This window comes from Anolis carolinensis, unplaced genomic scaffold, assembly GCF_035594765.1.
Source record: "Anolis carolinensis isolate JA03-04 unplaced genomic scaffold, rAnoCar3.1.pri scaffold_10, whole genome shotgun sequence".
Taxonomy (NCBI): Eukaryota; Metazoa; Chordata; class Lepidosauria; order Squamata; family Dactyloidae; genus Anolis; species Anolis carolinensis.
In genome coordinates, this window is record NW_026943821.1 from 25,453,890 (window position 1) to 25,481,784 (window position 27,895).

Consider the following 27,895-nt stretch of genomic DNA (forward strand, 5'->3'; position numbering starts at 1 on the left):
GAGCTCAGGTGAGGGTCTACTTCCCTCGAGGGCGCACTCAGCATACAATTCCACCAATGGTCCTCTTCTGATGGACTTGCCCATTCTTTCAGTCTTTGTGCCATTGCCTTGTCTTCTATATGGGAGGCATGGTCCGAAAATCAGCAGTCACATGGTTGAGGATTTCCTGGGATGTACTGCCACTGAGCTGTGAGATTGAGCTGAAAAATAGAACATCGCTAAAGATAATACCTCTCTAGGAATTCTCTAGATCCTCTGGGGTGACTCTATGGTAATTCACGTAAATAGGATTCACTATTGTCCATTCTTTCCACAATGCGTGGCTATGGGAGATGTATTATCTCTTGCATTTTTCCAAGCTCTGGGACCCAAGGCATCTTACAAAGTAGAATATAATTGAACAACGTAAACACCTGTTCCTCACCAGCACATCTAGTCAGTGTCCAGTGGATCCACTGCACATGTGGCGATGGCACATCTGTCTCTCACTGGTTGCCATTGTGCAGTGGACATGCATGTGTAGTCATGTCATGGCAGCCCTGAAGTGCATTATAACACTCGATTCTATTTCCCATACATGTAAATGTACCAGTAAGACCCATTATGAATTCCTGCCCTCAGTTGTTGGACTGGTGTATGCAGCCAGCTCTCAATATCACGTAAACAGAACATGTTTACATGAATGTAACCATCCACTCATTGCAAATATTCACATTTTATATAATAGGATTTGAGCTTCCACAGACATTGGTGTCCATTGGGGGACCACAGTGGATATCAAGAGCCCACCGTCTAAGAGAAGGCATTCCTTCAGTTATTGAGATCTCAAGAAATGTCGGATTTCATATCCAGCAGAGCAATCTTACATGTGCCCAGTCAAAGATTAACTTCTAGCTGAGCTATCACCTGAATTTCACCTTTCTCCAAATTTTGTATTACAGTTCGTGGCACAAAGAATCAACCAAAATGTATATGAAATCATTCTTTATGCTAAAATCCATACAAAAACCGTGCTGTGAAACTAAATGTTTAACCAAAACGCACATGGAGTTTTTTTTCAAAATAGCAGTCTATCCAATTTTGATCTAAAATGGGATAGACTTACGAAGGCATGCAAAATGGACATGGATTAAAAATAGACACAAGTGAAACTTGGTTGAGTGAGGCCATCCCCTCCCATCAGATGTGTTGATGGCCACCAGCTTAGGTGGCATTAAAATGGATTAGACCAGGAATGAGGAAAGTGACTCTCAAGCTTTTATTAGACTTGACTTCTGGTGGTTTTGACCACTGATTGTGCTGGCGGCGGCGAATGGGATTGCAGTCCAGAGTTACCTCTAAGGCCTTGGGCTGTCTTGCTTGGATTAGGTTTGTCAAACCCTCCAGATGCAACGGGTGAATGGATGAGAGATTGGCCTTTGGGTCTAGAGAAGAGCTTCAAAGAGGAAGGAGTCATTCTTGACCCATTTAGTGCATAGCTAGTGAACCCTTTGGCCTTCTGGTGCTCGGACTGCAGTGAGAATGGTGTTTGGAGGATTCTGGGTTTGAGGTCGTACATCAAAGCGTAGCTCCATCCATGAAGTTCTCCTTCCATCCACCTTCACTGGTGGCTGTCCAGCTCTGAATGGGTTCCATCATCCATTTCCTTCTCCCAGGAGCTCAGAACAGTTGTATTTTCATCCCCAGCGAGCATCACTAGCTCCTCAGGGTTGGGCAGCTTCTGGGAGAAGGACAGGAGGTCAAAGCAATTGTCCCCTGGGCCCTCAAAGCTGTCCTTCATGCCCCAAAATTCTAACTTTTGCATAAACACCACCAAACTCAACCACCCTGAGCCTTGAGAAAGTGGATTTTAATCCAGGACAGTTCATGCTAACACAATGAATGTGTCATTCTCAAAAGTATGCCTCACAACCTCTGAGGATGCCTGCCATAGATGTGGGCGAAACGTCAGGAGAGAATGCTTCTGGAACATGGCCAGACAGCCTGAAAAACTCACAGCAACCCGGTGCTTCCCACCATAAAACACGTTCTCAAAAGTGTTACAAGACTACTCTCACCTTTCTTCATTTCCACACACAGCCAAAATTCACCTGCCGGTTTTAAACGCGTTTTTAAAGGCTTTAAAATTTACGTTTCAACTAATTTTTAATGGCACCTTTTACTGTGTGGCTTGAATGAATCCTATACTTAGCCCCGTCTAGAACAGACTCATTGAATCACTGGCATTTTCCTATGTGACGGATCACCGTTCAGCCATTGTTTCGATGTGCTTGCTCAAGTTAAGATTAACCAACATGATTCAATCCAATGGTTTTTAAAACATTCTTACATATTTTCAATTGCATTTGGTTTTTAACATGTACTAGAAGCTGCCATGAGCCCAATACTGGGAGAATCAGTTTGTCGGTTCATAGTTTGGGGGTTATGTTCTCGCTCGTTCTGTCATTTTCCATATCAGTTCACAAAAAAGTGCTTCTCTTTCAGACTTGTACCTGTTGCTACTTGCTTAAGGAAGGCTCTTCTTCCTTCGAACGCTGCCAGAAAGGCGTGTTACACGGGGGCAAGGAGCCCAGCTTTATGACACATTCCTTGCGCGGCAGTGCGCTTGTGTGAGTCTTCCCAGGTGAGGCGGGAGGGGACGGGTGGGGCTGGCGACTCCACTGCGCCACTTCAGCATGAATTGTCCTGTCGGGTGACTCATGCGGCTGATCTAAGGACGTGGGGTGAGCAACTTAATCCAGTGACACAGACTCAGAAATGTTCATGTCGAGGCCCAGTGATTTGGGAGAGGGAGGGTAAGAAGGTGCATAATAATCCATGGGGAAAGGCGAGAAATTCCAAGATTCGTGTCACGAAATAAATTGTCCAGTGTTATAAATTGCGTGGACAGGAGGCAAGGAGAGGACTTCTCGGCCACTTATCTGATCCTTTCCTGAATCCAGGGAATTGAGTCTCATGCCAATCTCTCCTCTAGTTGTCTGTCATTCAGATGCTCTGACTATGGAGCAATTCCACCTAATGTTGAAATCTGAACTCTGTTGTCTTGCAACGTAAGCCCATTTCAGCAGATGAGAAGAAGTCTTGACCCTTGAAGAAGATTGTCATCTGTGTTCTTGAGCAGCAGATTGATGCAGCATTTGGACATTGCCAGAAACTGACAGGCAGAAGATTCAGAATTTTAGATAATATGGTTGGTCTTAAACGTTTCCATGCAGTTGAAACTCTTTATCTCCTGAAACTTCTAAATTTTGAAGACAAATACATGACGAGACACAAAAGATTTTAGGAAGAACTTTCCCGATCAAACCTGAATACGATCTCCTAGGTTTAAAGGAGAGTATAATGGACTTGAAAAGAAATGATGATATTTTACTAGTGTATGTAACAGCGGCTGCAAGGATGACATTTGCAAGATTTTGGAAATTACAAGAAATACCCACAAAAGAAGAATGGCTCGGAAAACTAGACGAAATTTATGACATGGATAGGTTAACCTTCCTGAAAGGAAAACAATAGTAGAATTTTAAGAACAACGTATTGGAAGGGCTATGAAGAATACGGAAAGAAAATAAAGATCTGGAAAATAAAAGAGTCTGGACACAAGGACAATGAAGAGTCTAGAAAGTATAAACAAAACATTAACAGTTGGATGAAGACGTGAAAAACACAGAACGGAAGACCAAAAAACTTTCCTCTTTTGTCCCTTTTTTCCTTTCTCTTTTTCCATTCTTTGTTTTTCTATATGTAATATTGTTTTCCTACTTTTTATGTAGAAAAAAAATCTTTCTTTTAATAATTTTTTTTTAAAAAAAGAAAGAAACTGTTGATCTCCATTATTGTATGCCACGAAGTACGGATGGCAGTGTACACATGATGCAACTCTGATGTATGGTCAGTCCGCAATAGACTGTTTGGGGTGCTTGCTCTCATGTTCTTCAGCTCCATATCGTTTTCGGAAGAGTTTTAAAGCATGACTCCTGTATCCATAGGACCAGAACCCTATGTTTCATTTATCCACTTGCAGGAAAAGACGGCCAAGCTAGACATTTCTAGGCATCCCTAACATGACCAATACACAGCTGTTTGGAGATAGGCTATATATCAGGCATGGGCAAACTTGGGCCCGCCCTCCAGGTGTTTTGGACTTCAACTCCCACAACTGCCCCCTCTGAAATCAGTAGTGTTTCAGTTGTGCAATCAATTACACAACATTGACATTCAGCACACAGGTTGTGTTTGTGCAGCACAACCAAAGCATAACTCTACCCGCATTAGTTTCTGCTATGCCACCCAATGTAGACACCACATTGCTCCTATCGCTGTTTTGTAATGGTCTGAAGTCAAGAGTAAGTGCCCAGCTTCTCTCTCTTTCTCTCTCCAAATAGTCAACATATGGGAGACATGCTACGATTATAGAAGCAGTTCTTATGAGCTGGGTTTGTCCTGCTTTCAGAGACTTGATGACTTGCCAATGCTCTGATGAATTTCTGGTTACTATCTCTTTTACTACTTTCCCATGAAGCATACGCTTAACCCCAGTGAACGCAACTGAACCTGAAATGTGCCCAGCGCTGCCTTTGATTGCATACGTCCCTCATTATTCCGGCATCTCTCTCCCACACCCCTGGAACAGCTTTGCTCTTCATATTTCAAGGTGTAAGCAACTTCTGACATGTTACAATGCACCTGTCAGGAAGGAAAGGTTCAAATTCCATTTCAGCAAAACCCAGAATGATGAACTCTAATGCAAAGCATCTGGGTGGGGACTTCGCCCCTGTCTGCCTAGTGGCCGACCACACTGTCTACATATCCTAAGTACTTTCAGGATTATGTAGATTCTGCACTATGAAAATGGATGCACTTTAAGGGAAAGGTAAGTGAAAATTCTTGGATAAATCATTTCCTGAGTGGGAGACCCAGGACCATTCCTGGAGCATCAGGTGGCAGGAAACCTTCTGCCGACATCTCCAGAAATCTGCTATAGTTCCTTGATTTGCATGACACAAGATGTGAAACCTGTCCATCTGCCCAATATTGCCTACTGTGAAAGACAATCACTAAAGGAAATGCAGCAAACCCCTTGGGATCTCTTGGGATTTGGTTCCAGGATCCCCAATGGAAACTAAAACCCATGGATGTTCAAGCCTCATTAGGTAACATAGCAAGCAACTCCAACACGTTCCAGAGAATCTTAAGATCTGGGAAATAGCGGGAAGCTACAGCCTACACATCAGCATTGTGTAGCAAAATCAATATGGCAAAATCAAGACTTGCTTTTTGGGGTTATAAAAAATATTTTGGAGCTATTGATTTAACACAGAAACCAGACACTTGTGAAATAGGAGAGGAGAGATTTTATTGTTACAAAAGTGAAAGGCATAAATGGATTTCAAACCCTACGTAACTACTGGTTCAGGGGCCAAAAAAGGTTTGGTTTGTTCGCTGCATAGGGCCTCCTGGCAACCTCCCTGTTCTCTGCTCTGCAGAAGGCTAGGCAAGGGCAGACTTCTGTACAATAACTACTAGGCAAGTACTACAAAACACTGGGGTTTTCTTAGTGTTTGTGTGTTTCGACAGGAGGAAGAGGAAAGGGATCTAAAGCAACCCACCAACACAAGTCAATCCATGAGCAGGTTAAGTGCAGAAGGGTACAAACTCCAACCTATCTATATATACAAGGAGTGAGCATCTTCCTTATTATACAAAGTTTGGAAAAGTAGCCCTGCTGTGGATTTTCAGTGAAGGACCTCAAGATTATTCGGAGCAAGCTGCCTTAGCTGCACTTGTGCATTTATTTCACCAGGTTCATCATGATGCGACCTGGGCCCTACCACTTGCCACAGGTGACCCATGACATGCGCAAACAGGGCCTGGATACTCACTTTGTGCTTGAAGAGTTTGTGGCGGAAGGAAGGAAAGTTCTGCACCAAGAAAGCATAGATTCTGTAACTTGATTGGTTTTACACAATATAGTCAACATATTTGCATAATTCTGTGATAGGGAGAGGTAAACAGCTATATAGAGCATCGACTCTTCTTCTCAAGACACTGCAAACCAGACTCCACAAACCTCCTGGCTTCAGAGATTTCGGCAGAAATTGTTCACAGACATGAAAGCATAACTTCAGCACTACTACTCTATTACTCATAATATAAAAAATTTAAAAAGGAAGAAAGGAAGCTCAGGAAGTTGAATTTATATTGTTATTATATTGAATTTTTTTTCTCCCCTTGGGTCACAACACACACACCGGACACACACTCGGTCTCACAGGCCTGGGCGTGGGGCTCACAATTCTAGTGCGCCATAAATGTATTGAAAGATGCTAGCTTTAACTCAATGCACCAAGTGGGAGCATATTACACATAACCTGAATGGGGTCTGTGTTGTTGTAGGTACAGACACCGCATGGATCCTTAACAACAAAAGTGGGCCAGGGCTTTGGAGAAGGGGAGACACACGCTTACTCTATAGCTAAACACAGGAATATTGAAGCCTTGGACATCTTTGCTTTGAAATAAGGCTAGAGACAGAAATCCCCCCACAACCTTCATGTGCTTAGTCCAGTTCCCTCACCGAGATACAGGAGCCGACAGGGACTCCCTTTATTGCACTCATAGCTTGTATGGCTTTAAGCTTCAAACCTATAAACAGCAGGAGCACCTCTGCTCCGGGCCCTAAGGGTTCAGAAGAGCTTTTCCTTGTGCATGGTGGCATCTCCCTATCGTTACAGTGAAGCGGGAAAAAGATGCGGTAATACAAAAATCAGATAGCCCTGGAGGGTAGAGAGAGAGAGAGGCACAGGTGGTGGCAATGGCTGTACTTTCAGAGATTGGACAGGGCCTCCTGGGGTTGCCTTGGGTTTTGCCGCGAGGCGCAGAGGGTCCTCAAAAGCTCTTTTGTGCCCCGGACACACTGCACGGTCCCAAGGAGGGTAGGGGAAGGACAAAGGAAGGAGAGAAAGAGAGAGAAAGAGAGAGGGTTAGTACAACGGAACGCCTGAGAAAGAAAGGACGGTCACAGCAGCAGATGAGATAGAGCGAGGAGGAGCAGACAGTAGGAAATCAGGGCACGTTTTGTCACTCTGGAGTGGGTGCCCACTCTCTATTGAAAAGACTTGGGTGAGAGAGAAGAAAGGTCAGGAAGAGGAGGTGACAACAAGCACGTCAGGTCGACACTGAAACACATTTCAAACAAATCCTGATTAGAACTAAAACAAAAAGATGGTATCTGACGGACATGTCACATGAGCATGCAAAAGTAAGAATACTTTTTCATGAGGGTAACTGGAAGGTTATTTTTAAGAATACCATTATCTTTTTTCAAGACTTAAGAGACTTTTTTACACCTCATCTATTGTGTGCTTCTTGAGGTCTATGCAGGCATGGGCTAAATGCCTGCATGATTTCCCAAGTTCTTTAATTCATGACTTCTGTTAGCATCTAATCCTTGCTTCAGATTCTAAATCCAAAATGGTGAAGCATCCTGAAGTTTCCAGTAGATGAAGAACATGATAGCTCATCTCATGGTAGGGAAACACAGGAAATAGAAAGTTGGATTTTGCCTGGAAGGCGGCCTTCCTATGATCTGAGTCTCTAGCTTTCTGTGGCAGCAAATGCACCTTCCCCATAGAGTCTCCTTGCCTATGGACCTCCTTGCCTATGGGTCCCTATGGTGAACTTCCCCAGATAATCTCCTTGCCTATAGACCTCCTTGCCAATGGGTCCCTATGGTCAAGTTTCCCTGAAAGTCTCATTGCCCATGGACCTCTTTGCCTATGGGGCCCTATGGCCAACTCACCCAGAGAGTCCCTATAGTCAGCTTCCCCAGAGTTTCCTTGCCTATGGGTCCCTATGGTCAACCTCCCCAGAGAGTGCCCTTGCCTGTGGACCACCTTGCCAACCAGTCTCTATGGTCAACTTCCCCGGAGTCTCCTTGCCTAGGACTTCCTTGACTCTGCAGGAGATGCTTCATCTGTACTTCATAAAAATGAAAATTAGCCTTGCAAATACTGATTTGTTATCAATAAATGTTTGATTTTTCTACATATTTTATATGCCAATGTTTATGTAACATTTCCCAAGTGGAAAAAGTTGACGAAGCCCTGCTCTCGGCAACAGCCACAGTTCAAGCCAAACATACTTTACGGTGTCTGTTAAGAAAGGGTTGGACTGCCCAATGGCTCTTGCTCTATTATACTAATGAGTCCTGTCTCAAGACTTTGGGACAGATGACATCTATTTAATTTGGAACTTCCCCCAAGTAGACAATGGCCTTTCACATACTGGTTCTTCTTATTTTGGAATCGATTCCAAATAGGAGTTTTGAAGCAGAAGGGAATCAAATAGAAAGCACTGACGAGCATTAGTCACTGGAAATCGACACAATTGGTTTGATAAACAAGGTTTACAGATAATTACTTACCAGCAATACATAACACACACGCATGAGAAAGGATTTAAGGCTCATTTTGGGGGAAATGACATGGCAACAAAATGAGCACCAGTGAGGAGCCAGCAGCCATAAAACAGCAGAGTCAAGACAGCAGTTAGGCCTCTGCTTTAGTCTATAACGTGTGGTATGGATATTCTGCCCATTCATGGGAAGGTCATCTTGAAAGGAGTGTGGTCAAGAATGCCCTGAACTAGTCCCTGCGTTGACTGTACCTCCGCTGTGACATTGGGTCAGTAATAGACCTCAGACAACAGATCCATCTCACAGAAGTTGAAAAATAATGCAAATCACTCCAACAACTCATAAGTACCCTATAAATACGAAGTGATGACCTACCAGAGCAGATGTCCTTTGCCTTATCTCAACCTAGCATGGTCATAAAATACATAGGGTTCATTTTACATAGATGTGGGGGGAAGCAGATGGTCTTCTTCAGCCACCTTTCTTTTGTATCACCTGTAGTAGGAGCCATCTTTTAGTATACAGTGGAGATAGCTCAGTAACAGATGGGGAAAGGACAGACATCTCATTGACGTGAGCACTATTCTGCATTTAACTTTCAATCCAGTAATCACAGCCACGTAGAGATACATGTCTCATTCCTGACTAGTTCATGGCCGTGGATCTGTGGGAAGCCATTTTCACCACATGTTCTCAGTTTCAAACCTTCAAGCAACCACAAAGTAAGGGGTAGATGGGCCAAAAAGGTACGAAGGCACTTATTTCCACCTGTTAAGGTCCCAAGTTCAGTGGGATGAGTCACCCAGCAGCTGGTTTATGGGAGGAAACTCACTTGAGAGAAAACACTGAAAAGAATAGCTGGATGTGTACCATGCCGCAACATATGGAGCCACTTGGGATGAGACAGTGGAAGACCCGATGAACTTTACTCAAAGTCCTCCCCATTTATCCTTCAAACTACCTTTGCTCTACCCCGTAGTCCAGATATGGGCAAACTTGGGCCCTCCAGGTGTTCTGGACTCCAACTTGAAGTCCGAAACACCTGGAAGGCCCAAGTTTGCCCATGCCTGCCATAGTCCTTCCCACATCCTCAGCTACCGATGGTATGGCTTGTAGGCACACAACAAATGAGAACAGCCACACAGACTGAGGGGGGGGGAGATGGGCTCCAGGCTTGAAGCAACTCATGCGGTGAGAATGAGATAATTCACTGGATGAGGTCGAGGAAAGAAAATTCTTACCAGCTAACCTTCAGAGAGCAGTACTAACCCCATCCTGTGGGGAGGGGCTCTCCCATCAGGCAGTGCAAGATATGGCAAAGTCCTGGCAAGCATCCTCCTGAAGAAGACACCAGAGGTTATGCACCACAGCAGTCTTGGGGTCTGGGAGGTGGGAGTGAGGCAGGGAGGGGCCCAGTGGAAGCCAGCAAGGGCCGGAATGGCACTGGGCAGGGAAAAGCTGGCATTAACTATGGCCAGGAGGGTGTGTTGCCTACAAAATAACCTCCATAGACACCACAGATTCTCCAAAGCCACTGAGATCAATGACTTCTGTGCCTGGTAGACACAGAATCAGCATGCAGGCAACTGTTGCTACTCCTGCCAAATCTTAGCTTTCCTCCCCAAGAAACAGTCAAGGGGCGGGTTTCTTAATCAAGCATAAAATAACACAAATACAAAACTCAAAGGAATTATCTCTTTTTTTTAAAAAAAATTGTCTTTATTACAAAAGTAAACAAAAAGGAAGACATGGCTCAACCCCCAGAAGGTTGTCTAGCCCTACCAATGTCACACTGCTACAGTCCTTTCTCAACTACGCTTATGAAAATGATTACGGCTTAAAAAAAAGATGGTTAACAAGAGCAGCTCCTTGTCCTGAGAAATGCATGAGGACACCCTTCTGGAAATGACATGGGCTACAACTGGCAAATCAGGAACTCCCCTCACCCTAATTGTGTTCAGGAAAAATGCATGAGGAAAAAGTGAGTATATTTCACAATGACCCCACCAAAAAAAAAAACAAAAACCAAAGCAATTTGTTCTGCAGGCAGGTCCAGCGTCTGTTTGGTCTAACTACACAACCTCTGTGCTAGGAAATGGGCCCCATGATGTGAAAATGCATCTTCACGGATGCGATGGCGGCAACAGGAGCAAAAGCTGCTCAAAGACAGGCAGCCTACCAGCACACAGAGCGAGAGAGATCCTCATCATGACCCCAGGGAGTCTCACAGGGCAGAAGTGGCACTACAGCTTCAGCAGGCTTAATACCAGGGTTCAAGCTGGTTATTATCCAGGGAATGCCTCCTATATATATACACCTCGGGTTTGGGCACTCGCCTAAGGACCAAGAATATAAGCACCTGCCTCATTCATCAGCTGCACAGAAGTTGGAGCTTTCTAATTCTCCCAGAGGCCCTGAGAGCCTAATATTTAGCAGCAGCTCCCAGGGTAGTGGGCCACATGCAGAGTTGCTCCGAGTGGTGCCCATCTACCAAAACCTGCAGTCCTGTACAAGGAACGAGTCACATTTTGCCTCTCAAAATACATTATAAGCAGGTGCGCAGCATGTATCCCAACTGCAATATCTGATTGCTGGAAGCTGCACTGGAAATCTTTAGAACGGCATCGAAGTATTCTATTTTGGCTGTGCATCATGCCCTAAGCTCATCATTTAAGTGCAGATGCAAATTCTAGAAAGGAAGCACTGATTACATTTACTTTTCCATCTCTAGTCGCAATTATATGATTCATCAGTCAAATGGATATTGTTCGCTAAGCCAATCATAATTAAAAAATGCAAAAGACAAGCATAGAAACACTAAAAAAAATCATAATCTTTGATCTCTCCCAGGAGCTGCTCCAGATCTAGAGATAAGTGCAAAAAAGTGCTCTCTCTAATAATATTTTTTGAAAAAATATGTATCAATTTACCACTGCTAATAAAGAGTGCAAGACTGAGAGGGGTAGTCTTGTACTTCTAAGTACAGGCAATGAGAAAGGGCCCACGTCAATCCAGTTTAACAAGGCCCAGGTTGCTCCCTACCCTCCTTAGGGCAGCCTAGGAGATCTCTCCCAGGAATGATACTGTACATATCAGTGGAGGAGGCCCGCCATGCGCCTCTGGCAGCTGATGGGATTCAAGAATGTTCTCTGGAAGGAGGTGGCTCCACTCAAAGTGAGCGACTGACGTCACTTACAAGAAGAGCATGTCTGGAAAGGCTGAAGGAAAGACCTGATCCCTCACTTACAAGGAAAATTCCTGAGATATGACTTCAGTGATTCCAATTTTTTTAAAAAATGCAGGTGTGATGCTCATGCTATCCCTGATTCTCTGCTGAGACAAGATTTAAAAGGCCCACTTGATTTGTCCCCTATGAGATCCAAAATCCTATTCTGTTTTCAATGAAGCCTAGTTTCTTCAGGTCAATAGGAATACGGAACATCAAGCTTTCCTTAGATCCTAAAAATATTTCCCATCCCTTCCTACGAGCTTCCAAAGTTCAAAGAATAATTACAGACAAATGAATTTCAATGCTATTAAAAAAAACCTGGTTCTATGAAGCTGTGAACACAGGCTGTTTGATAAATCCTTAGAAAAACCTACAAAATGTGTGCAAAAATACCCAGCAGCGTTTAATAAACAGGTTTCAAGTATTTAACATGTATTTAACCTTCCTATGTACATAAGGGCTGACACAGCAGGACGGGAGGCACTGCTAAAAGGAATCCTAATAGCTATTTTCATGATCTCTCCCCTCCTTTGGTCAAGAATCCAAATGAGAGGACTCGGCTTAAATAAACCTTCCATTTTGGACCATGCCCAGGGTAGGAAGGTTTCTTTCTGGATTGTCCTGTGGACACAAGTCTCTGCTCAGTGTTTCTCGTGACAAAAATAGTTCTCTGATCTATAAGTACCAGGTGGCAATATCCCCTCTCTATTCACATCATTGAAGGATCTCAGTAGGCTTTCCTTAATTTCTATTTATCAGTTAAACAACGGCACTGGGCTGTCTTCAGCCTGTTCCTGTTGTTTCAATTCAATTGAAGCACCCCAACACTGAGAATCCAGAAGATTGGCTCCTGCTCCTTTCCCAGGGTTCGCGTAACCTAGCATTCCTCTCGCTCCCATCAGTGGGAACAGCAGAGCCATCCTCGGCAAACCAGCTCAGCAGGCCACACTTGCTGCTAAGGCAAGGAGTGCCATGTCCTCAAAACGGTGCGCTGTGCCTCAAGGCTCAGACAAATTGCCATTCTCCCTCTCACTGCTCACACCAAACGGCCGGACTGACGGACTAATGCCAAAGCTTCATCAAGGAGCAAGTTTGAACTAAATGTGGAGTGCCTGTTGAGCAATGGAACTTGTACGTGGTATCCCCCTTCTCTACACCAGTGCCACATCCCTGTGCTTCATTTCCCAACCCTCTGAGAATGGATGGTTTTCAAGAAACGGACCTCTCCCAGCGAGGGACGTGGTTTGCTCTAAGCAACTCCACCGAGAGCTTAGATGCAGCAGTCCACAAGGTCTAGGCAAGTCCCACTGTACAAAAAAAAAATCAAACCAAATTTAAAAAAAGATGGTGGCAAACGGTTTGAGTAGGAACTTGGGAAGCTCTGCCTCACCAGGCTGTCCTGTCTGAGCCCAGAAAATGGTAAAATGGAGGAGAAGCACCGGCTGGAGATAGGCCTAGGCACAGGACTGTATGTCAGCACTGCTAAGGGTTGACTCATACCATGCTGGCATCCGATTTCATTCCAAAGGAAGGAGGGATTTCAGTCTTAGGAGTGGCCGGGATCCCAGCATCTGCCTGGATGAATCCTCGTCTGTCTATTAAACTACATGGAAGAGAGAGAGAGAGAGAGAGAGAGAGAGAGAGAGAGAGAGAACATGCAAACAAGAAGTCGTGTTAAAGCAAATGAGCAACAGTCCTCTTTTCCATCTTGTTAAGGCATATTTTACAAATGACGTAGGAATAGGGCACTTTTTAATTATGAAATACAATGAAAGGATACTTCCTGGACAAAAATGTATATGATTCTCCGAAAAGCACAGTCTCTTGTTTCTATCATAACATCAAACAAACCTCAAGTATCTGTTTGCGTAGGATTTTACAAATAACTGCAACAATGGGAATATGATCAGGCTAATTTCTTCAGCTCCTCTTTAGAGACAAAAGACCCCCCCCCCAATGCAAGCTAAAAATAATTCCGATATCTGTTTGAATGGGATACTGTTTGCAGCTACTTTTACGTGACATCTAAATTGGTAAAATTACCATTAAATCATTATTCTCCATTACAGCGTCAGAGAAATAGCTGAGGGAGACATAAGCTGAGGAAGAGAAAAAAATAAAGATAGGAAAAGTAGCAAGAATGTCATCTGGTAAAAATTAAATTAATTGAGGGGGATACCACTTGAACTATTCCTCACATCATGGACGGAAAGATGTGGTGGACTACAGAGCCATTATCGGAGGAGAAACATAATCTTGCATTCATTCAACTTTTTGAGTGTGACTCTGTACATCTGGGAAATATGGGTCAGATGGATTCTTTATGCATTTTTAAAGGATAAAATGATAACACATCCCAGCCAAGTGTTGCTTCCTAGAAGTTTTGACAATTAACATGTGACTGTGATCACATATTGTTTTCACATGTATTTACGAATCCTTTCCAGTGGGCATCTTTTCTGTGCTAATGTGAGAATCACTCTTCGTTTTATCCAATTCTGCCCTCTTGTGACTATAAGGATGGAGACAGGTAAAAGGGATTCTCAGGAAAGCACCAGGTAGTTTAAACCGGTCCCTAGACATGAAAGTTAAGAGCTACATGCTAGACATGAGAGGTTACTAAATGTAAATTCCACAAGAGAACAAATACTGGGAAAGACCAGATCCATTTCATGCCCTGTTTCCATTCTAGCAGGTCATTTCCATCTAAATTTGAATGACTGGTGCATGAAGCCAGAATTCCAGTATGACCTCCCATCTATGGTTCTCACATATCCATACAAATCTGGGAATTTATCGCCACATATAGTAAGATTGTGTTTTATTAATTTTTTTTGCAGTACACCAGAACCAGAGAATGAGAGTACAAAAACTGATGTACAAAAACATGGATCCAGGTGCGTCTTCACTCAATTCCCAACTAGCCACACATGTTCCTGATCGTGTTGGTAGTGGACACACCTCTTGGTCATAAATAAAAGCACTTTCAGAGACATCTATCAGATAAAGAGAACAAAAACTTCTGCCATGTCCAGATATCAACATCTGTTATCTTTTCAAGGATGACTTGTTGCTAAGTTCAATGAGATAGTGACCTCAAAACTATTTCTTTCAGTTCCCAAGTGAGCAGTAATGATAGGAAATAAAGGATGGTTGCTCTCAGCCCCCATTTTTTCTGACTCCTGCAAATTGTGATTACACCACACATTTCAACAGAAGAGCTAGTATTCAATCCCTCTCTGATGAACACCGTTTAAGGTTATCGACTGTATATTCAGAAAAGAGCATCCTTACCTGGGATAGAAGGGTCCGCAGAGCACTGCACAGCAGTTGGTGAGGACACTTTTATGGCTGTAGGGATTGGCAAATTCAGAACCTCTCTTGCTTGACCATGCCCCTTTGAGCTACAAAACAGATGCAACTGGTTTAGTTTGAATGTGATACAATAAATTGACTGTTACAACCTTAAACTTGGCTTGTATACAACTGAACTCCAGTTGACTTACTGCTAAGAGCAGTTCAACAGTGGAACTCACTGCCTCAGAGTGTGAAAGAAGCTCCTTCCATGACGGGTTTTAAATAGAGGCTAGATGACTATCTGTCGGGGCTGCTTTGATTGTGTTTTTCCAGCATGGCAGAGTGGGTTTGGACTAGACAGCCCTCGTGGTCTCTTGCAAGCCTATGATTCTATAACTTCCACTCAACCTGCTCATCATTCTTACAAGTGGCACCCACCCCCCTTGTTTAATTCACTGAACTCTAAAAATATTTATTCATATATAACACAAGAGCGTTTAAAGTGCTATTTTTGCTTGATTATGGAGTTAAGTCTAAAGGCTCCGTAATTTTCTACTGAAAGAAGATGTAAATATCTATACTCACATCCTCGTTGGTTGTCAAGTTGGAGGCAACTAAATAAGTGTGAAACCCTGAGAGACCAAAGATAGACCAGACGGAGAAAAAACAGATCACGAGCTCCAACACAGTGAGCAGAGAATCAAGGAAAAAAACAACATGTGGAATTAGGGAGAACTTAACTCTCCTGTAGTTAATCAGAATCCTTTGAGTCATTTAAACATGATTTTTTTCCATTGAATAATTATTCATACAAATACATCTGACAGAATCATCATCATCCTGTATTTCATCATTTCTAAGACACCATCAATTGTAAGATACACCCTAATTTCAGTACCTCCATCACCAACAAAAATACATAAGGTACACTTGTATTTCGAAGACGCACCCATTTTTAGAGATGTTTATATAGGAAAAAAGCATCTCAGAATTGAAGAAATACAGTAATTAGTTCTCAAATAGAATATTAAGTGTGTCCCTTTTTCTGCATTACTGGTTATGAGTTCAACTATTCCTTGCTTTTAGTATTCAGAAAGCACTTCCAAGTAAACAATTCCAAACTGGCTTTTTTCAGTGTCAAAAAAAGGATGGAAGGGGGAGGAGAGAACAACAGGTATTGAAAGGATATCTTGCTGGTGTTGCTTTCAGAACACTGATGAAATCATTTCCCTGGGAACCTGCAAAGCCCAAAAACAACATCATCAAGTTAAAAGAAGCCATGTGCTATGTCTAGTCCGCTAACCAAACAGCGGGAGTCAGATAAATGCTCAGAAGGTCTCATGATGCCAATCAAATCACAAGGACTTATGAAGAATATGTCACAAAGGCAAGAGTGGCAAGGCAGGTTTGACCTATAGTGGATCAATGTATCCAAGTGTTTTGCATAAGTAGCATTTTTAGTCACACTGTTAAGTCAATGGTTCTCAGCGTTATTATTGTTGTTATTATTATTATTTATGTATTTATTTCTATCCCACTTTTCTCCCAGCTCAGGACTCATAGGGGCGAACAACATAGAAAAAGCAAAAACATAACATATAATACAAGTAGACAGCACCATCATAAACAGATCTTATAAAAATTATTAAAACCGACATTGGTTGAGACGTTTTGGACTTCAACTTCCCAGAAGCTCCAACCAAAATGGTCAAGGCTTCTGGAAGTTGAAGCCTTATAAAATGCCAAACAAAACTAAGCAGCTCTTGCTAGTATACAGGTCTCAGAAGATCTCCAAGATCTTCTTCTCCAGAAAGAATTGTAACCCATGGATTCTAAAGGCATGCCAGTTTTAAAATGAAGCTTTTCTGGTTCATGCTGTACTTACGGAGGGCGAGATGGGTGATGACACAAGCAAAGATGAAGGCTGTCAAGAAGGAGAGGGAGAGGATGAAGGCATAGAAGAACCGATAGTTCCTCTTGCCCACACAGTTCCCGACCCAGGGACAGTGATGATCGAACCGTTCTGGAAAGGTAAAAGAAGGCAGTAAGATGACAGCCTTGAGAGAACAGACATTGTAAACAATCAAGGAGGATACTCAGCCAAAGCATTTAAGCAGGCGCCAGTGACAGAACAAGACAATTTTTCTGCTAATACACAGACAAGAGATAGGAGAGGCTTATTTCTATTTTTAAATAAGGGCTGCAGCCATATTAAGTTCCTTGCTCTGAAAGCAATGAATGCCTTTAGCCTTTCTGCTGACTGCACCACACTGGCTATAACCTAGATGTGGGCTTATTGTTGTGAGATTCAATAAATACTTTGGCTGGGATTAGACAATTCCCCTTTGGGAGTCATTTTTTAATATATCGTAGTATGAGAGGCAAAGTGGGAATGGGGAGGAAAGCAGGCTCTACTTTCAACCAATTGTTTTTCTTTTTCATTCAAAATCTTAGGATGACTGATATGTATAAAACACCAGAATTGGCTAAAAAAACCAATTAAAATATATACACCAACATTTTTAAAATATTATGAAACTTAGAGTTAAAAACTTGAGTTAAAAATTAAAATTAAAAATTATTATTATTCAACAGCTGAAACTACAATCATGATTATCTATAAGACGTCTCACTAAACTTACCTACACAATTATCACAAACACTGCAGTGCGAAGTCCGAGGAGGACGGAACATCTTGCATGTATAGCAGTATTTCAACTTCACCATGTATTTGTTTATCACAACTTCCATGGTACGGGCAGGTGGCCGGTAAGTGGAGGTGCCCAGGTTGTCTGCGAAGCAAACAATATAGTCAAGTATTAGAATCAGTCCAAATATAATTAAAGGGTAAGAGGGATTCTGGCAGTTTCTTGGTGAGTCCCTTGGAAACAGGATCCACAAGGCATCGCTCACATCGCATGTTTTTGAAATTACAATTACGACACCTAGAATATACCATGCCACAAGCAAACAATAGAATTCATTTTTGCAGTTGCTTCTTTTAATGGCTAATCTATAAAGTATTAGTCATACTGAATTGGAGTACAACTGGAACAGTTTCAAACACTCTATCTGCATCCAGAACATTCACGTTCATTTACGGGAAAGACTTTTTGTGTAAACATTTTTAAGAAGCTTAGGGGGATGGGGTGGGAATGATTGCGTGCATCAACTGCCCTCAAAGCAGAAAGGACAGCTTCCACATTCTGACCTCTCATCATTCCTTTGCTGATGCCGTGTATCTGCCTCATCAAAAAGATAAACACGCAGCCTGTGCGTGATGCCTCTAGAGCCTAGACCATGCCATGTCCAGCCGGAATGCCCTGTGGTGCTGTCAACCTGGCTGCAGCATTCAGCAGCGCATGCTTCGTGCTGCATGAAATCATTTTAGTAGTTTGAATGTGTTTGGTAATTCAGGGGTTGGGATCTAGTTGGCCTGTTTTCTGAGAAAGACACACTTCTTCTTTTTTTTTTTTTTTTTTTGCAGTTAGTGAAGGGATAAGAAATGGGTTGTTGTGTGTTTTCCTGGCTGTTTTCCAGGATAAGAAATATTTTGGGATCCAGTTTGCTTGCTGTTTTTGTGTCCTTTCAAATAACTGATGATGTTTGGTGACCCTAAGGCGAACCTATCACAGGGTTTTCTTAGAAGAATTGGTTCTGTTTTATTTTTCTCAGGGGTTAAGAGTGTATGATTTGCCCGAAGTCACTCATTGAGTTTCCACGGCTCAAGCCTTGGCCTCACACTGACCTAGTCCAACACTCATAACCACACTAGTTCTACAGTGATGGAATTCAGACTCCATTTATGAATGTCAGATCTTGGAAATGTGACCATGGTCTTTTATCTCATAATGCTCTTCATCAAGGGAACACTAACAGAGTTTTGAAGTGGGGAAGAGCCTTGGGGCCAAGCAAAAAATCAAGCCCCTGTTCTCAACTACAGGGCTCCTATTGTCTGGGCATCCTCTTTGCTTCTCCACTCTGCTGTAGCATGATGTGTTCTGGCTCCAAAACACAAAAAATGGGACAAGAATAAAGGAGATGCAACATCACAAGGGATGGGCCTCCTGCTCAGAGACATATTTGAGCAAGTCTTCTGTCTACAAGAATGGTATCGATAGAAAAAACTAAGTATATATGTCTCATACAAATTTAAATGTGTCTATTCATAAGACAGTATGCTTGTATTAATAAGTATTTTCTTTACAGTCCCAACTGGGTATTATCTTATTATGTAACACATAAAACAAAACATACATCAATCTCAAACGGAAAATAGTCCAAGAATATGGTGTATATACACACACAACTATACAGCATTATATCCAGAACAACATACTGTAGTCAACTAACTACAAGAAGATTCCGAGAACACAGTTTAAAGAAGACTATAACCATACATCAAAAAACGATTAAAATACACAACCTGAAGAAGGATCCCCTGAAACAAGAAGATTGTACCCGGGATTACTTGTTGTTGTATAGTTGGATTATTTTCTGTTTGAGATTGATGTATGTTTTGTTTTATGTGTTACATAATAAGATAGTACCCAGTTGGAACTGAAAATAAAATACTTATTAATACAAGTATACTGTCTTATGAATATACACATTTAAATTTGTAGGAGAGATATATATTTAGTTTTTTCTATCAATACCATTCTTGTGCCTTATTGACAAGTCTTCTGTCTGCATGAGGCTGAAAAGGATTAAGTCTATGGGCCTGCTGGGGAGGTAGCAGCAGAAGGAAGCGACACTTAACAAAAATACCAATAAACAACCATCTGGCTGAAGACAACATGGTGGTGGTGGTGTGGCAAACCTGTTTGGGGCTGGGGCCTTTCCTCCTCCTTCCCTCTCAGAGGTAAGACAGTTTTCCAAAAAAACAAACCAACCGGCAAATCTAAGTCGCCACTGAATCCAAAGTGTACCTCATTTTTAAGTCTTTTAAACAGAAAAAGGTGTGCCCTAGATTCGATTACATATTTATTTATTCATTTATTTATTGCATTTATATACTGCATATGGCATTACTTTTGTTGGGTGACAGCTACCGGAGCCCACTAGCCCAGCACGGCTACCTCTAGAATTCTAAAGTTACCGTCTTTCCATCCCTAACCCCACAGACTGATAGGTAAGAAGTGGAAAAAGAGCAGGAAGAAAGGGAAAGGGTGGCCATAATTCAGTTCCGACGACCATCAGCATACATCCTTCACAAAGAAAAAATTGTGGTCCTCTATAGAAAAAAGCCCCTCATTTTTGATTTAAGACTCTCAATGACTCTTTGGACAAAAATTGGCAAACCTCAAGAAATGAAATTACCTGAATAAGGATGCTAGTTACCCATCAGATCATAAACAGCACTGGTAAAAGTTTTGCCATAAGTAAAAATTTGGCAAGAAGCACTCACCAATCCATTTCTCCAGATCCGCAGCTTCACTGGGGGTGGCTCTGGGCAGGATACCAGGGTCTCTGAAGCTGGTGTGCAGCAGAGAGCTGATGACAAAAAAGAACAGGATGCCAGCAATGATAGGAATGGCCAAGGTCAGATTACGAGCCAGGAATGGACAGCTGAAATGAAAACAGTACAGTTTTAAAAGCAGGGCCTCAACTCACTGCTCCAGCTTTTTACTCAGCAGCTGGTTTCTCTTACTGCCCATATTGGCTTCTACAGTCCACAGAAATGAGTGCAACGTGCATTAGTTGGAAGAAAATCACTGTACCAATCTCTGGGGGCCTTTTTGTCCACTTTGATAAATGCAATATGAATAGCAATGGCTATCTTAGGTGGGCAAGATAGTTTGCAACACAACATGGATACACCCTTCAGATACCTCAGATACATCCTTCCTGTATTTTTAGGGATCTAACAAATTCTGTGGTAAGCTAATGCTCCCTACTTCATCTTTTTCCTCATTATTCTCTTTATATCAGCTAGCAAAACCTTTTTGCTACATCTCACCGTTCAATTTCTGAAGTCAGCTCAGCATCAACTACAAGGATTTTTAGACCAATTCTTCCCTGCAGACATAAATATCAATGTCACCTTTAAAATAATACAGTTTCTCAAAGAGCTAAACTTTTAAATGATTTCTGTCAATGACAGTCTTCAGGGCATATTTGGTTTTTAAAAAGATGGACAAAGACTGAGTACAGCTGGCAATGCTAAGATTAATCTCACCACACTAGATAAGTACAGTAATCATTTTGGGCAGGAAAATAGTACTTTGATTAGAAAAAAAATACTTTAACTCCCTATATAAGTACCGGATCTTGTTGTTGAAGTATAGCTGGTTCCTCTATGCTCTTCTACTCAAAAAAAGCATGTCTTCAGCAACTGACCTCAATGTTTGATACCGACCACTCACAACTGCAGCCTGGTGCACCAAAACAGTCAGGTAAATACTCAAAATGTGCTGATATAAGTCAGATTAAGCTAGAACCTTTTTAAAAACAATGGAACACCATCTAAATCCCGAGTTGTTAATCTGATTTAAAATCATACTTGGGGCTCAGCATCAGAGGCAAGGTATGTTTCCCAATGGCATCAGAGGGCGAGGAAAGTTAACAGTATGGAACCAAAACGTTCAAGGTCTTGAGTTGTCAAGGGTAACCATCATATTCTTTTCAAAAGGCAAAGGGATTTGAGCTGAGAAGTGGGAGTAAGTTGTGTGTCATGAGGGAATTCAATACTATTTTTGTTCTGTTCTTTTCAGGAAAGAACAGATTTGCAGGGGATGGGATCACTTGGCAGAAAGAGCTGAAAGGTTGTAGGAGGTTACAGAATGAGCACCAAGGCAGTCTGTGGCAGACAGTGGCAGTGTTGCCAAGTGATCATAAAACAACTGCCGTGCATGTTCCGGTGGTGTTAAGGGGCACCATTGTTTGCAGAAATCAGCAGGTGAAGTTTTTGACAGCATGGAGATAAACATCTCCACCTCCTCACCCTGAACTATCAAAAATTTCATAGTACAATTTGATTTTGAAAGCTGGCAACTCCAGAAATGAGAGACAGGAGTCAAAGCAGATCTTATTCCCTTCATTATATGATGGTGATATGATGAACTATGTTGATGTCTATTCATTTTAATAGAATCAGCAAAGGCATTTGGACACTAGCATAAATTTCTTAAGATTAAAAAAAATCAGTGCTAATATACTTAATGTGATTGTCAATAGATTTTGGATCCAAATGCACATGTCTAGAAAGCAACTAGTTCCTCTTTTCTTCCTAGTCTGTTGAGAATAGCATGCAGCAGTAGAACGCAACATAAAAAACCCTCCCTGCTCTTGCAAGGCAGAGCAATGGACACAGGGAGTTTTTGGCCTAAATGATCCTTAGAAAGGTCAGTACATGTGCTACATTGCAAGTGAGTAAAGGAACTGCCCCTTGGCATTTTCCCATTCAAACTTTTGTGTTAACGTTTGCTCTACCTATCACTCAGAAGTCCAGAACTGAATTGAAGCTAATGACAAATTGTCATGTTATTTTATGTTATTATATTTTAGATTAATGGATTGTTTTTCTTATGTAAGCCGCCCTGAGTCCCTTCAGGAAGAGGAGGCGGGGTGCAAGAATAAAGTAGTTATTATTATTATTATTATTATTATTATTATTATTATTATTATTATTATTATGTCAGCATAAGGAACAGCATTATCAAGTCGTCTAAAGAGAAACATAAACATAAACTCAAAACTGAATGGATTCAGGTGAGTACATGCAAATGACTACGAACAAATTACAAGCAGCCACTTAGCAAAATACACACTGCAGTCATCCCAATTTCTGTGTCCACCAATAATGCAGCTCATACAGGCTGATAAAGCATTTGACATAAGCCTGGCTTACTGATTTCTATTAATAAAGACACTTAATCCAATTGTAGGTCCCAATGGGAATAAACCCACAGAATCAGTGGGAACATGTTAAGCGATCACATATGTAAGTTCATTCATACAATGGCCTACCAACTGGGATTAAACACTGGAGTCATGTCAGAGGCACTTACTGTCAAAAATGGAAAGCATAGAACTATTAGGCCTGCCTGCTAAAAACACAAAATTAAATCACCCCCAAAGACAGAATGAGACGGTCATGCAAACCAAGGCTTTAGACAAGACCAGCACTTTGGGAAAAAACAGCCATTTACATAAGGGAAATGCAAAAACACTGTCTCTCCCCCACTTCTCCCCATGCCACTAAAGGATTTTACTATTATAAGCACTGATAATCACACAGACTTCTCAACACATATACGGAAGCTACCCAAATACTTCCCGATACCCACTCATGAAAGGATTAAAGGAATCTGATGCATCTCTCAAGTTCACTTGTGAAGCCACACCAGATCAACACCAATATCATCTGCTACAGCTGTCCCGTGATTTTTCCTTTGTGCAAGGACAGAAGGACATGCCATAAGCCCTTTGCATTCATCCCCGAATCCTCTATCGCTCTTTTCCCATGGAGGCACTAATCCCACTAGGCAGCTGCAGACCACCAGTCAAAGAGGGTGTCTGAATTGGAAGATGTAACCCTTTGCTGCGACTCAAGCAGAAAAATTAAACACCTTTTAAACACACACACATACACAAAGCACCACAATGTGAAGTTAGGATGTTCCAGGCTTTCCCCCCACCCCTCACTAAAAGCATCTAGGGAAAAGTCTAAATGTGTGTTAGAGAGAGATTAAGTTCCGCCTGCTCACGTTATGGCAGTCACAGACATTGTTGGAAAATGCATGTGCACGGCAGCTGACCAGTCTGAATTGTCCTATACTGCTGTCAGCCAGCCCCAATCACACAGGAGACAATCCATGCAGGCCAGAGGACTTTTCTAGACAGGGAAAAAGTAATGGTAGGTTGCTGCAAAGTCCAATATCTGTTGCTGTAATTGACAGGATTAAAAAAAAAATCAGGTCTGAATCAGTAATCAGAAAGGTTCTTTTTTACAATGAAAAGTCTTGGAATCCAACCGTGGCTGAGAAAGTCTTTGCACTGTAAAATTTTGCACTGTAAATGCAAAATTTCTAAGCTCTCAATTAGGTTAACGTCTTCAAATTAATAACATTTAAAAGCTTGCTTTCACTTGATTAATAATCTTATTAAAACTCTGAATTACTTTAAAGACATCAATGAAACATCTCTGTAGTGCTAGATGTGTTAGGATTGTGTCACCTTCCGTAAAACTTATATTAAAGGTTGAAAATGATTGAAAAACGTTGAAAACATTCAACAGTGGAATAAGCTGCCACAGAGTATGGTGGAGTCTCCATTTCTTGAGGTTTTAAAGACTTGGATTATGTGTTCCTGCCTGGCAAAAGGGGGTTAGAATGGGTGGCCCTTGGGGTCTCCTCCAATTCTATGATTCTGTGAACAGTAGCTTCAGCCCAATAATTATAAACATAAATTGGACTGGTTATGTGGTCCTGCTGCCAAGGCAAAATAGAGATCTGCACAGCTGTGGAGTGGAAATAGTACTGGATTCAAGGAGAGACCACGATTCTAATCTCCAACTAAATATGCTTACTGGATGGCTGTAGTCCTGTTATCCTCTCTGCCTGTCCTACCACAGAAGGCTGTCAAATGGTGGCAGAGGGATGTTCGTTGGTGAAAATGCAGGATCAGATACATGAAAACACAGGCTGCATCCCACGTTGGCTTTATACAGACAGCTGGATAACCTTCCCCTCCTCCCCACGTCTTTAAGCCCCTAGTCTCTTCTGAAAAGCTGCTTCAGAGGTTTTGGGGAATCTCTGGAACAAAACGGGATACGGCCTGGGGTGTGGCAACAGACAGATGGCATTGGCAGAAAATAAGCATCCCAGCTTGTGCAATGAAAAAGCTTCCCTTCTGCTACCATTGAATAGAGCTCATGAACAACAAATAAGAATTCGGTGCAATACAAGGATGGTTTCAATATACCCCAAAGCAGGTCCTCTCAACTGTAGCATTTCTAGTATACCTTTCTCCTTGAAATCAAAGCATTCTCTCCTTTCCTCACACGAAGGTAATGCCTTCTCTGTACAATCGTCTGTATCATCTTGCCTAACCATTTGAGATTTGATACGTGTCCTTTTTCTGTCTGCAAACTGAGATCTCACATACCTGAAAACTTGATTTATTTATTTGCTACATTTATATCCCGCCCTTCTCACCCCGAAGGGGACTCAGCAAGGCTTACAAATTATATGTACATACAATACAGTATATTATGTTATTAGCATAGCACAATATTAGCATTATATACTATATTGTACTGTATCATCATACTGTAATATTATTAGTAATATTAGGTAAAGGTAAAGGTTTTCCCCTGACATTAAGTCCAGTTGTGTCCGACTCTGGGGGTTGGTGCTCATCTCCATTTTAAAGCCGAAGAGCCGGCGTTGTCCGTAGACACCTCCAAGGTCATGTGGCAATTGGCATGACTGCATAGAGCACCATTACCTTCCCACCGGCGCGGTACCTATTGATCTACTCACATTTGCATGTTTTCGAACGGCTAGGTTGGCAGAAGCTGGGGCTAACAGCGGGTACTCACTCCACTCCCCGGATTCAAACCTGCAACCTTTCGGTCTGCAAGTTCAGCAGCTCAGCTCTTTAACACACTGCGCTCATCACCGGGGCTCATCATTAGTAATATTACATGTAATAGATAATTAATATTATTATACTGTATTATTATTAGTATTATATTGTATATTATATTAGTTGTTGGGTTGCAACTTTCTGTGTTCCGCAAATAGTATACGCTGTCCCAAAACATGTGAAGGGCTTCACTTTGCCCACCTCTGGACCAAATAAATACGGTGACTGATCTAACCTACAAAAGCTTATATCACAATAAGGGTGAAATCATATGCTTTCCTATGAAAAACCCCCACTAAACCGAGCATGGGGACATATAGCGGAGACCGCAAAGCACATCTGTAATATACATGTTGCAACCCTATACACACTTACCTGGGAGTAAATGTTACTGAGTTCAACTGACTTACTTCTGCCAGAGGATGGAGAGAGTAGACAGCACAGTCAGCTGACATAAGACTAATCGACAGTGATAGGAAACAAAGGCCTTTGCTGCACCAATAATTGATGCTCACTTTTATCAAGACTGGAGATTGTAGTGATGGCAGCAGCATAGGTTGAGCATCCCTTATCCAAAAATTAAAACAGTCCAAAATACAAAATTGTCCACACTTCGATGTACACAAACTTTTTTTTCATGCACAAAATTATTACACGTAATTACCTTTGAGCCATGCGTATAAAGCACATACGAAACCTAAATGGATGCTGTGTTTAGATTTGGGTGTCTGTCCAGCCATGGATTCCTGACCTTGGGCAAGAGGAAGACAACGGCAAACCCTTCTGAACAAATCCTGCCCGGAAAGGCTATTCAATGCTAATCAAGCTGACCAATTGAACCATCCACACTTGCCTCAGACAAGAGATCTTTCTCCCACCCTGAACATCCTTCCTAATGCCGCGACCCCTTAATACAGTTCCTCCTGTTGTGGTGACCCCCAATTATAAAATTATTTTCGTTGCTACTTCATAACTGTCATTTTGCTCCTGTTAGGAATCGCAATCTAAATACCTCATATGCAGGACGTATTTTCATTCACTGGACCAAATTTGGCACAAATACCAATACACCCAAATTTGAATACTGGTGGGGTTGGGGGGGGATGATTTTGTCAATTGGGAGTTGTATTTGCTGGGATTTATAGTTCACTTACAATCAAAGAGAATTTGGAACTCCATCAGTGATGGAATTTAACCAAACTTGGGACACAGAACTCCCACGACCAACAGAAAATACTGGAAGGCTTTGCTGGGCATTGACCTTGAGTTTGGGAGTTGTAGTTCACCTACATCCAGAGAGCACAAACAAGGATGGATTTGGACCAAACTTGGCATGAACACTCAATATGCTCAAATGTGAACACTGGTAGAGTTTGGGGAAAATAGACCTTAACATTTGGGAGTTGTAGTTGCTGGGATTTATAGTTCACTTACAATCAAAGAGCCCCTTGAGCCCCACCAGTGATAGAATTGGGCCAAACTTCCCATACCTAATCCCCATGACCAAGAGAAAATACTGCTCTTTGGTGATCCTATTGACACCCCTCTCGCGACCCCCCCAGGGGTCCCGACCCCCAGGTTGAGAAACGCTGGCCAGGCCTAGTATAGAGACATATTATGTACATTATGAATTAAATGCCCGGAGGGACGTAGCCTGGAAGGTGTGTCCGGCGAGGGCCTGGGCTTCCCTCCCTGCCAGCTCTTGACTCACTCGAAGGCGAAGAAGAGCCCGCTGGTGGCCACGATGAGGCCGAGGGTGAGGAGGAAGACGCCGCTGTGCCTGGCCAGCATGAGCCTCCCGCCGCAGTAGAAGCGGTTCCTCCCGGGGAAGGCCTCCCACTTGCGCCGCGACGGGGAAGGCGGCGGAGGCGGGGACGGAGGAGGCAGCGGGCCCGAGGCCTCCGGCAGCGCCGGCTCCGAGGAGGAAGAAGCGGCGTCGGCGGGAGCGGGAGGCGGCGCGGCCGGGGCGCCCGGAGGGATCTGCCGGTACTCGCAGTCCTTCATGGCGGGCGGAGGAAGGCCTCCCCGTCCAGACCCCAGCCGGCGGCGAGGGCGCCAGAGCCGCACCGCCTGCCCGGGAAGGCAGGCAGGCAGGAGGAGGAGCAGGAGCAGGAGGGCCCGCCTCCGGAGCGGACCAGGCCTCTCTCACGGCCCCCCTCGCTCGCCCGCCCGCTCGCCAGGCACGCAGCTTCCGGCCGCAGTGCCGGGCCTCCGAGTTCCCGCCAATTCACCTCAGAGGAGGCCCTAATGCCAGGCCTCCGAGTTCCCGCCCATTCCCCTCAGAAGAGGCCTTAATGCCAGGCCTCTTAATTCCCGCCTATTTACCTCAGAGGAGGCTTTAATGCCAGGCCTCAGAGTTC

General features: G+C 42.8%; 1 protein-coding gene across 5 annotated transcripts; it reads right to left on the reverse strand.

Annotated features, from left to right (window-relative positions):
* On the reverse strand, positions 1-27,842 carry zdhhc18 (zinc finger DHHC-type palmitoyltransferase 18). 5 transcript variants are annotated; one of them, XR_507470.3, is made up of 10 exons: positions 27,247-27,839; positions 20,353-20,513; positions 17,585-17,734; positions 16,828-16,965; positions 16,132-16,180; positions 15,528-15,630; positions 14,940-15,049; positions 13,146-13,248; positions 9,658-9,754; positions 5,340-6,916 (listed from the first exon to the last, which is right to left on the reverse strand). XR_507470.3 is itself a non-coding variant. In XM_062962139.1 (10 exons), the coding sequence occupies exons 1-9, from the start codon at positions 27,537-27,539 to the stop codon at positions 9,713-9,715; spliced, it is 1,149 nt and encodes a 382-aa protein (XP_062818209.1). In that variant the 5' UTR covers positions 27,540-27,840; the 3' UTR covers positions 5,340-6,916; positions 9,666-9,712. The 5 variants fall into 5 exon arrangements, 4 of the variants coding, with proteins under 4 accessions (XP_008118870.1, XP_062818209.1, XP_008118868.1 ...); XM_062962139.1 differs by having other exon boundaries at positions 9,666-9,754; positions 27,247-27,840; XM_008120663.3 differs by lacking the exons at positions 5,340-6,916; positions 9,658-9,754 and adding an exon at positions 1-200 and having other exon boundaries at positions 27,247-27,842.
* Positions 27,843-27,895: the final 53 nt, after the last annotated feature.

Coding starts and splice junctions, on each gene's coding strand:
- zdhhc18 (XM_008120661.3), bottom strand. CDS start 27,539: ATGAAGGACTGCGAGTACCGGCAGATCCCTCCGGGCGCCCCGGCCGCG. Junction 20,514..27,246: donor GGGCTCTTCTTCGCCTTCGA/GTGAGTCAAGAG, acceptor TTTTCATTTCAG/CTGTCCATTCCTGGCTCGTA. Junction 6,917..13,145: donor TGAAATCGGATGCCAGCATG/GTATGAGTCAAC, acceptor GGGACCGTGCAG/TGTGTCCGGGGCACAAAAGA.